Source organism: Zingiber officinale, chromosome 4A, assembly GCF_018446385.1.
Source record: "Zingiber officinale cultivar Zhangliang chromosome 4A, Zo_v1.1, whole genome shotgun sequence".
NCBI lineage: Eukaryota > Viridiplantae > Streptophyta > Magnoliopsida > Zingiberales > Zingiberaceae > Zingiber > Zingiber officinale.
Window position 1 is genome coordinate 106094945 of NC_055992.1, and position 10805 is coordinate 106105749.

A 10805-nucleotide genomic window follows, 5' to 3' on the forward strand; every position below is an offset into this window, starting at 1 on the left:
TAGCTTTGTAAAATATTCGTGATAAGGTTGTATTCTATAAAGTAGATTCACGATAAGATTGTATGTTGTAAAGTAGATTCGCGATAATATTCATGATAAGGTTGTGTGCTGTAAAGTAGATTCGTGAATAGATACTATCTTTAAAGGAGGATAAAACTATGTGATGACGGGGCTCGATGAGCACCATACTTTTCCCAGAAGTGCACTCTTGAACTTGCTGTCAATGTCTGATGCAATTACATCAGTATGATTTTTCTAACGTCTCATAAATATAGAAAGGGAACGAGAAGAATCTTTTTTCAGTATATTATCAACTTTATCTAATTTTATTTTGGCAAATTCTCCCCGCGTGCACTAGTCACTGCTCAGGTTAGTAGCCACTCGTAATTTACTTTTCTGATTGGCTATGAGAAACATCTTGGGTGAACATTATCATCTTTTGCTACCATGTTAATAAATTTTCCAGTCAAATAAGCATCCTAAGTCAGTTGAAAGTACCTGTATCCGCATAATGAGAGGTGACCTGCAGAAGCTCTCTAAACAATCTTTACCCCATGGATTTTGATGATGCATCAAAGTTGATTGTGATAGGCTCTGAGGAGTCTGCACTGTATAATAGTGGCGTAGATCAGTTCTTTCTCTTGTCCATTTGAACTCTATCCATTCTTTTGTTGTCTGAGTAAAAATCATAAGAGAAGATTTCTGCTGATTAATGGTGTGGTCTTTGTGGCATTTCCGATCAACACACTAAGGGCACTACCTTCCTACGATTTATCTAGGATAAGAGCTGAAACAAATAATTTCTCAAGAGAAAATAAACTTGGGGAAGATGGATTTGGTGTCGTTTACAGGGTAATTAGAGATCTAGTGTTGCAAGAAAAGACTTGGTGTTTCAAATATACTTACATATTCCCAAGTATATTACATTTTGTTGGGCTAGTTTCAAGATGGGCAAATGATTGCCGTCAAGAAATTGTCGAGATACTCCTCACAAAGCCCAATCGAGTTCCAAAATGAACTCTCATTGATTGCCAAGTTACAATATAGAAATCTTGTTCAACTTTTGGGGTCGTGTATTGAAGGAGATGAAAGACTCATCATCCTTGAATACATGGAAAATAAAAGCTTGGATGCCTTCATTTACAGTTAGTATACCTGCTTATATTAAGTTTCATTGTCATCATCAGTTGCAATTTAATCATCTAATCTTAAGCAAATGTGCCAGAAAAAATGAGAAGTTCATTGCTAAATTGGCAAAAATGCCTTGAGATTATAATTGGATTTCTCATGGACTACTATACTTGCATCAAGACTCTCTCTTGAGAGTCATCCTTCGTGATCTTAGACGAGCAATATCCTCCTTGACAAGGACATGATTCCGAATATTTCAGATTTTGACATTGCAAGGAAATTTTAAGGAGATGGACCTAAAAAAAATGCAACTATTAGGCCAATTGGAACGATGTAAGCCCTTTAGGGCGAGTTTATTTGAGTGAAAAGATATAACAGAGGAAGAGTGGGAGCTTAGGAGGGAAAATAAAAAAGAAATAAACATAGAGGACAAAAATTTTACTATATGTTTGTGAAAATATCAAAAATTTTGAACTCATATATATGAAGATGTTTGATTGGCATCTTGTAAGCTACTAATCATGCTAGAAATGACTAGAGAAGAAATAGTCTCACATCTAATTTAGTGTGGGAATACCTCATAGTCAACAGTAAAAAAAAGTCTTCATTTGCATAGATGATCTTCAAGTTTAACATGCTTAAGTAATACTTTAAACACAAATCACAAAATATAATAGTATTGTTTATGATAAAATTATATTCAAATAAGTGAAGGACACACAATTCATCGACATGTGATTGTGATACTCATTTCTTTGGTAGTGCAATCTCCGTCACTACGAGTTGATGTTATTGTGGGTTGCTTGAGTGGAATCAAATGATCCTCACTTGTTAACATCATCACCACCTCTGTCATTGTTGGTCTGTTTTCATAGTTATCTTGTACGCACAAAAGAGCCATTAGGATGCAGCGCAGGATTTTGATGGTTGGATACAAGCAATCTACTGCATCATCGAGAATATCCAAGGATCTTCCTTCCTTCCAAAGTCTATATGTCTATAATTACATATGAATTAGATTTTGAATTCTAATGACTTATGAAGGTAAAGGTAAATATGCATGTTTTCATATTAAACTTGCATGTTGTAAAAGGTTTAAACCTGAATTTTCTTCGCCAAATGTTCTATTCCTTTTGCCGCTTAAGATTTCTAGCACTATCACACCAAAACCGAACACATCTGATTTAAATGAGAAATATCCGCATGATAAATACTCAGGTGTCATATATCCACTGCACTCAAGAACTTAAACATTAGTTTTGTTTTTTTTTCCCCAGGGCGTAGCACAGATGGGGAGTGCATAGTTCTGTGGCTGAAAGGTCCAGGGGTCGATCCCTGGGGTGTCACTGCCTGGGGTTAACGTCTCCGCCATGTACTTTCCACCTGTGTACCTGCATTTACCTCCCTCCATATCCGTGGGACTGGCTCTAGGGGGGCCGCTGATGTGGCGGTTCCATATTTTTTTTAAACATTAGTTTTATTTTTTATTAGAAAATGATAAAAAATTATACTATATAGAAGAGTATTATTTGATTGTATAGAATAATAGAAGGGAAAATATAAAAAACAATAGGCACTATTTCTCTCCAATTTTTTCTTTGGATGCAAGTAAATTTAGCTTGAAGAATTAACTTACAACGTTCCAATTGGTCTAGTAGTTCCATCTGCAAGATCTCTATCTCCTTCAACTATTCTTGCTATGCCAAAATCTGAAATTGTTGGAGACATATCTCTATCCAAGAGGATATAACTTGGCTTAAGATCACGATGAATGACTCTCAAGATAGAGTCTTGATGAAGGTATAAAAGGCCTCGAGCAATCCCAATTATAATGTCAAGACGTTTTTGCCAATTTAGCAAAGAACTTTTGATTTTATCTGGAGTCATTTTAATAAGATTAGCCATATAAATGAAGACGAATATCTAACCATTTATGAAGTGATGGAATTAACTCATTACAGAAAATATTTACCATAAATGAAGGCGTCTAAGCTCTTGTTTTCCATGTATTCAAGAACGATAAGCCTCTCAGCACCTTCGATACAACAACCCAAAAGACGAACAAGGTTTCTATGTTGCAACTTGGCTATCAGCGAGAGTTCATTTTGGAACTCACTTGGGCCTTGTGAAGAGTTTTTGGACAATTTCTTGACAGCAATCGTTTGTGCATCTTCCAATTGACCCTGGCAAAACGAACTATTTATTTCATATTTATTGATTTAAAAGATTGGCCCTCTTTTGCTATACTGGAACTCTTCTTACCTTGTAAACCACACCAAATCCACCTTCTCCAAGTTTGTTTCCATCAGAGAAATTATTTGTTGCATTTTTTATTGTACACAAATCGTAGGAAGGTAGTAAACCCAATGTGTTGAGCATACCTGGCACAAAGATCACACCCTTAATCATTATAATTCTTCCATCATGTTCTTTGATTTCAAAAAAAAAAAATGAAGAAATATGTAGAATTCAACTAAACTCTGTATTCAAATAACGAACGAACTAATAAATGAACGTAAGGAATAACAGCATAAGAATTCAGTGTATGCATGAGCAATGAGGAACAAGCGAAGGAACTCACCTACTCCTTTATCAGTATTATGAAGATCACGAGAATCTTCTGAGTCGAACGAGACCGACCTTGACTCTGGTACATCATCAGGAGTCGAGCCACCTGCGAGAATGAATTGAACGCCATAATCGACATTACTTTCTCACAGATAAAACTAAAACTTAGTGACCATTGCCGATTCACGTTCCATAGGCCGAAGCGATGGTATTTGGCGGATCCCTTCAACGTGACCAAATCCGGTATAGGTAGAGAACGAATCATTTGGATGTAGTCTCCCGGAGAAGGATCCATAGAGTTCTTCCATGACACTTGCCGCCATGAAGTGTTGGCCCGGTTGTCATATCCGAGCTTCATGCCAGGGAGATACGTGTCGCTGTCGTTCGAGTCCTCAAAGCTCTGCCATAGAATCGAGTTGCTGTCGTTCAGCACAAGGTTTCCAGAATCTAAAAGCTGCAAGCGTGCAGAATTGAGTCCTGTGGATCTCGTTTCCGTGGACCAAACATTTCTGTCTTCCTCAAATAAGATTAGATTTCCATCGGAAGTGAAGTTGAAGGATGCCATGGATTTGTTGACAGACTCGTTTCTATTGGCGATCCATACTACAGTGCCTTCTTGCGGTGTGAGATTGCAGTACCAGATTCCTAAGTATCCGTTCGCTGGACTATTATCTAGACTGAAAGAAGCCCAGTTGGAACAAGTGATCTCCCGTCGATGTCAAGTTCTGGTTATTCAGAAGTGAGCTATTCTGGATCATTGTATCCTCTGTACCAAATTCATAAATAAATAAATATATTTTATTGAAAGATGAAACTAACTTTTTCTTTTTCTTTGGAAATATGTAAAACGGTATATATATTTTTAAAATTTACTGGACAATTTTATTTCTCAAAATGTTTATTCGCCACACCAGCTTTGTCCCAGATATTTTCCACTGGTCAGTCAACTTCAACTAATATTTCAAATAGGTAACATTGTCAAAACTTCTATTAACAGCACCAGAGACAATAGATTTTGCATCGAATAGAAATGGATATTCCTCTAAATATGTCTAACTTTAGATGACTATCAACTGAATATTCAATCATCCAATGGACTGAAAGTATTTTTAGCCAACTAACTTATTTGCTACCACTTTGAGCCACTTAGGTCAAGGAATAATTTTAAAAAATAAATAAATGAATAAATTGATAAATTTTAAACGGTAAAAATTAAAAGATAGTTTTATTATCATTATCATTATCATTATCATTATCATTAAAATAGTACACCACCAATAATATTTTGTTCAAAATACTTTATGTGCTCAATTCATTTTCGAGCTGCTTAACTTTCACCAAAGTAGTTCCAACTTAAAATTGCTTTTTAACTAAAATAACTCCAAATTTGACTTACCTTAGAACTTTTATGATTAAAGAAATTCTAATTTAGAGTTGTTTTGACTTCGTTTTGATTAAAATTGTTATAAAAAAAATCTACTTTAGAATTATTTTTATTCAGTTTTGATCAAAATAGCATCACGTTGAAGTTCTTTTTGTATAAAGAGCTCTAAAATAGAGCACAGAAGGGTATTTCAAATAGAAAATTATAGATGAAGTGACTTTTTAACAATTTTAAAAATAGCTGTGCCATTTTGACTATATGACAGGATGCTATTTTGATTTTTTATCTTTTCAAAGTAGGGTAAACATTTGATAAATTTAAATATAAATTACTGAAATAAAATAAATTAATAGAGTCTTGTGTGATGCTTTAATTCTGAATTAAAATTTCTTTCTTAAACATACCAGAAGATGAGGACTGGGCAAGAAAGAAGAGTGCTGTTACTGCTACTATTTCCAGCAAGTGAAAAGGAAAAAGCTTCATCTTCGCCACGAAAACTTAAGCTTAATGATTTGCGCTGCTTGCACCTGCAAGCTACTGTTGTATTGCCTTTTATAGTTGCTACGAGTTATAACAAAATATCTATGAGGTTATAGTGTCACGGTTAGATATTCAGATTGCCACCTCATTATCTGTGATTCGAATTTTAATTACGGAGTATTTATAAAAAAATTTCTTTCAAATAGGAGACGTAATCAAAGGATATTAGATTTCTGAGCTAGCCGTTGCATGCGCAACGATAATATAAGACTAATTAGAATTACCATTTTTTTTACAAGTTATAACAAAACACTCAATTTCAATTAACAGCTTAAATATTAAAAAAATTTACCGTAGAACAGGAAGTCTAGTCAATGAAATGTTTGTATTTGAGAAACTGAAAGAATTGTGCAAATGCAATTAATTCGAAGACTGTGGAATGGCTGGATAAGTTAACAATTCGTCAACGTCCTATTAGAAAATTAATGGTTAACGAAATTACACGGAGATTGCTGTCCATTTCTTTCATTAATTAATTGTATATGAGTTGTGTGATATTAAGAAATCAATAAAAGAAATTCTCTCTTATTTTCCAAAATATCTAGAGATGCCAATTGATGAGTTATGTCCAGCACAATCCATGCCATCAATCAATGGTTGTTAGAAGGATGATTATATTCATCTTCAATAGTTTCCCCATTCCGTCTCGAAATAATTTGAATGGCGATAAATTATAAAGTGACTTATAATCGATCGTCAAATGATTAAAAGATGAGAAGAGTTTTTTCCCCTCAATGACATTAATGATTAACCAGGTCAGAAAATATTGAACTTGGGTAATCGGTCCGGTTTCATAGAAATTTTCTGTCGGCCACTAAAATAAATCGAAAAACGATTGCGACAGACGACCCAGAAATTCAGCATCCTTTGATTGCGAGTCCTATTTAGAGATAAAATCCTTGTAAATATATCGTAATTAGGAATCGAACCGTAAATACCTGAGTGACAACTGAACGTCCTTCCACTAGACCATAGCTCTCGTCATCCTCCATGCCATTAAGCTCTTTCAGAAATACTATTTTGAAAATTTTAATTAAAAATTTAGATATATTAATTTAAATAAATAATATTTTATTGAATACTATTTAAAAATATTTATTATTTATAATATTAGTTAACTTACAAATGGAAATTAGGCTGAACTCGATCGACTACTGCAAGAGAGCATTGAGTTGTTAAAGATTAAAGAATCGTGTCTACGTGAATAGGGACATCTGCCCAGTAGAAAAGAAAGAGTTGCTGCATCTGCCCAGTGGAAACTTAAGCTCTTAATGAATCTAATATGTTGTATTGCCTTTTAGAATTGCTACAAGTCCTAAAAAAATGTCTCAATTTAACGCCTTCGTAAATTTCAACATTTGATGGCAGAGCAGTAAGTCTAGTTAATTGACTTGCCTGTGTTTGAAAATAATTGTGTAGGTAAGTCAATAATTTGACAACGACCGATTTGAAAATTAACAACATGCATGAAGTCACTTTACTTTCGTTAATACGGCTGTAAATATTGAGAAATGGAACCTTCACATTAGTTTCATTAAGATATGTCCCTGAATGTACACCACAAACTCAGTGTGGGTTTTGTGGATGGTAGAGCAGGAAGTCTAATCAATGGAATTGCTTGATGTCGGAAGATTGAGGGAACTGTGAGTACGTGACTAATTTGAATTATCAGAATGGCTGACAAATTCAACAAATTGTCAACAGTTATCATTCTGTCCAAAAATAAAGAAGATAGTTAGTTAGGGAGACGATTTTATAATTGACTAGACATAGATTTTATATGTGATTTTACAAGATAAGGAGTGTTAGTATCCTATTAGGAAAGGGTTTTTGGCGTCAATCCTTCAACACTCAAGTCAATCCTGACACAGTAAAGAATAGTAGTAGACAGTAGAACAAAGCATGTTGAATAGCAAACTAATGCATACCTCCGTTTGTAAATAGAACCCCCTTTTATAGTATCATTGTAGTGTCTGTGGACACATCTCAAAGCATATGCATGTTTTCCAAAACATCTTAGGAAAAGACAAGTCAGAAAGTGTCCATGACACCCTTCCTTAAGTGAGTATATAAATCTCTGATGTGACAGGTTGGAAGCTTCTAAAGTACGATTTGCCTGCTGGACATGCTCTGTTGTCAGTGACACAAGCCTCCAAAAGGATACGATGAGATATGTAGGTGGATCCCATTGTAGGCCAATCGGAGATCGCTCGGCCGCGACATCCTAGCTCGGTTGTACTAAATAAAGTTATCTTCCCTCACTCGGCTTTCCCGTTGTCGTCGGGTTGCCTTTCATCTGACCGGCCATGACGTCTGATCGGCCAAGACGATAGTTCGGGGGATTTGTTGTTGTCTCTAACCTCCAGTCGCAGGTTTTCGGAGAATGGTTGTTCGAACATGTCGCCCCGTTCAACCGAGTTCGCCCGATCTGTGAACAGTGTCTCTCTCACTTGGACCTCCACGTCAACCATTCTTCCTTGCTTTGACCCATCTTCAGTGGGCCCCTCTTTATCACTGCATCACAAGCCTTCTCATCAAGTCTAGTCGAAGGAGACTGTAAGTCCGATTGACTGGACAATTTGTATGTTCTACAACTCATCTTCCCAATCAGGTGTTCTAGGGTATAATGTCGCCGCTCGGCTACAAGAATCTTTCTGCTCTTCCAGAAGAGAGTTTCCTCTCGACCGGACGTACTAGGGTTTAGAGCTACCACTCGGCTTATGACGATCATTGCTCCTGTCGTTTGTTAATAAGCTACCTTTTCTCTAACCTGATATGTTAGGGTTTAGAGTTGTCGCTCGATTATTTATATTCCAAGGTTGATGCCACTCGGATTAGTTATTGAGTGCACTTGGATAATTTTGTTGACTTCTTTTTGATCTCTGCTCCGATCGACTCCTCCCACTCTAAGGTTGATGTCACTCGGATCTAACATAGACAACACTTAGCCATTTTTTTAACTCCATTCTAATCTCTTCTCCGAGTGACCACCCCACTTAGTGCTTTTTAATTGCAACTGACATCACCCAAATTTCTTAGGAACCATTCAAATACCTAATCATTAATGCAAAGCACGCTTGACCATGTTTTTTTAATCATGCATTCTCCTTCTTCATTAATGTCACCAGTAATCGAATGCCATGTGTCGCTTTTCTCTGTCGCTGCATGTGTGATGTGACAGGTGATAGTTGAGATATAATGTGATGACTACCTTTTCGAATTCAACGGCTCAGATTAAGTCTTGTTTTCCAAAACCCTTGATCAGACGACCTGGGGCAACTGTAGACTTAAGCTCGCAATTTCCATGCTCACTGCCTCTTGTCTTTGTTCTTCGTCTTCCTCTCTTCTGCTTCTTGCTCTTGCTTCATTGCCGGCGATCTTTCTTCAATAAGCTCTCTCTCTTTTCTTCCTTTCAGTTTTTGACTTCTTCCACCTATTCATGGCCCACTTCCCTTCTCCATCCCCGACTGTCCCTAGGCTATGGTATACTTCCACTGAATTCGACTTCAACAATGATGAGGTCAACCAAATGAAAATAACCTACCACATCCCTGATGATTACAAAATCACCATTCCCTTCGCCTATGCTCACCCCCATTCACCCCCGGATGACTTTCTTCCTTTTTTCAAAGACCAATTCTATTGTTCGGTCAACAATTTCCTATCCATCCATTCTTTTTTGAAGTTTGTAGGTACTTCCATATTCCCTTGCACTAGTTGGTGTCTAACTCCTTTAAATTACTATGCGCACCTGTGATATGAGTTATAAGGAGTGGAGTCTGTGTAATAATGTGAAAGGGGATATAAGGAGAAGAAAGAAGGAGTAAGGAGGTTCGGTCAAGATTAACTCGCTCAGTGATGTCATCTCGGGTGATCGAGCAGATGTACGGACCTAGATCGCCAGAAGGGATCCAGCTTAGCGTGGTCGGTAGAACAAGCATGGACGAACATATATATAACTCGCTCGGTAATGTAATCCCCGACGACCTAGCAGGCGTGCGGACCTAAAGCATCAGAAGGGGTTCAGCTTAACACAGTTGGTAGAATAAGCCCGGACGAGCATACACATAACTCGCTCGGTAATGTAATCTTGGGCGACCGAGCGGACGTACTGACCTAAAGCACTTGAAAGGACTCGGCTTAACGCGGTCGGTAGAACAACCCTGGCCGAGCATATGAGTTCGGCGGACAAAGATCGGCCAAGTATAAATAGCCGACTGAGTATAGAAGTACTTAGCTTCATGCAGAATGAAGACATAGCACGTTCGGCAAGCAAAGACCGACCGAACGTAATAGATCGGTCGAGCATATGAGTTCAACAGGTAAAGGGCAGCCAAGTTGAAGAGACTGACTGAGCGTAGAAGCACTTAGCTTTAAGCTGTCCAGAATGTTTATACACGTTCGACTGGTTAATCTCGGTCGATAAGGGATGATCGGCCGGGCGCAATAGACCGACCGAGCACAGAGGCATTTAGTCTCGCACGACCCTTAGCATATAACCGACGAAGGGAAGGTCGACCGGGCAATAGGGTTTGCACACGCCCGATTAGTTAATCTCGATCGATAATGTGTGATCGGCCGGGCACAATAGACTCGCCAAACATGGAAAGTCAATCAAATATAAAGGTCTTCAACCTTACACAGTTTCTGGCATATTTATAATAGCAGAGTCCTGGTCGGGTATAAATAATAGATCAAGTATAAAATACCGGCTGATACTAGTACAATAGAAGATATTCTTCATATATACGGAATGAGCTTATGTGACTAACCAAGTGTATGTAACAGGTGAACCATAAGAATATGTGATCATATAACAACTTAATTAATTTGGCAGCAAATAGCTTCTAGAAGTCTCCACGGGTATACTAAACGACAAAGAAGGTATATCTGGGGTAAGAAAATGATTCCTTAAACTATTATCGCAGTTTCGGCTTACGTCATCTCCTAACAAACTCTAACGAACCGGGGTCCACCTCATGATTGTGGAGGTTAGATGAGGTGGAATAAAAAGGGGAATCCTCTCCACTAGCAAGGTACGCAAACATACGCATTGCCCGTTAAGGTACTGTGTTAATAACATTGCCCGTTAAGGTACTATGTCAATAAAGTGTCCTTGACAAAGTACCTTAATGGACCAAGCATATCTCTGAAGTGATAGTGGAAGCTTTCGCCATACGAT

General features: G+C 37.4%; 1 protein-coding gene across 4 annotated transcripts; it reads right to left on the reverse strand.

Moving 5' to 3' along the window:
- Nucleotides 1-641: 641 nt before the first annotated feature.
- On the reverse strand, nucleotides 642-5597 carry LOC121970469 (G-type lectin S-receptor-like serine/threonine-protein kinase At1g61500). 4 transcript variants are annotated; one of them, XM_042521224.1, is made up of 7 exons: nucleotides 5488-5596; nucleotides 3713-4465; nucleotides 3394-3512; nucleotides 3104-3314; nucleotides 2768-3008; nucleotides 2233-2286; nucleotides 1713-2128 (listed from the first exon to the last, which is right to left on the reverse strand). In XM_042521224.1, the coding sequence occupies exons 3-6, from the start codon at nucleotides 3508-3510 to the stop codon at nucleotides 2256-2258; spliced, it is 600 nt and encodes a 199-aa protein (XP_042377158.1). In that variant the 5' UTR covers nucleotides 3511-3512; nucleotides 3713-4465; nucleotides 5488-5596; the 3' UTR covers nucleotides 1713-2128; nucleotides 2233-2255. The 4 variants fall into 4 exon arrangements, with proteins under 4 accessions (XP_042377159.1, XP_042377157.1, XP_042377158.1 ...); XM_042521225.1 differs by lacking the exons at nucleotides 1713-2128; nucleotides 2233-2286 and adding an exon at nucleotides 642-675; XM_042521223.1 differs by lacking the exons at nucleotides 1713-2128; nucleotides 2233-2286 and adding an exon at nucleotides 1278-1427 and having other exon boundaries at nucleotides 5488-5597.
- Between the last annotated feature and the right edge of the window lie 5208 nt (nucleotides 5598-10805).

What these genes read in the sequence shown, in the direction of transcription:
- LOC121970469 (XM_042521222.1), bottom strand. Translation starts at nt 3,510, where the DNA reads ATGCTCAACACATTGGGTTTACTACCTTCCTACGATTTGTGTACAATA. An exon ending in GATTTGGTGTGGTTTACAAG is followed by an intron (nt 3,315 to 3,393) that starts GTAAGAAGAGTT and finishes TCGTTTTGCCAG; the next exon opens with GGTCAATTGGAAGATGCACA. An exon ending in ACTAGACCAATTGGAACGTT is followed by an intron (nt 2,129 to 2,767) that starts GTAAGTTAATTC and finishes ATGTAATTATAG; the next exon opens with ACATATAGACTTTGGAAGGA.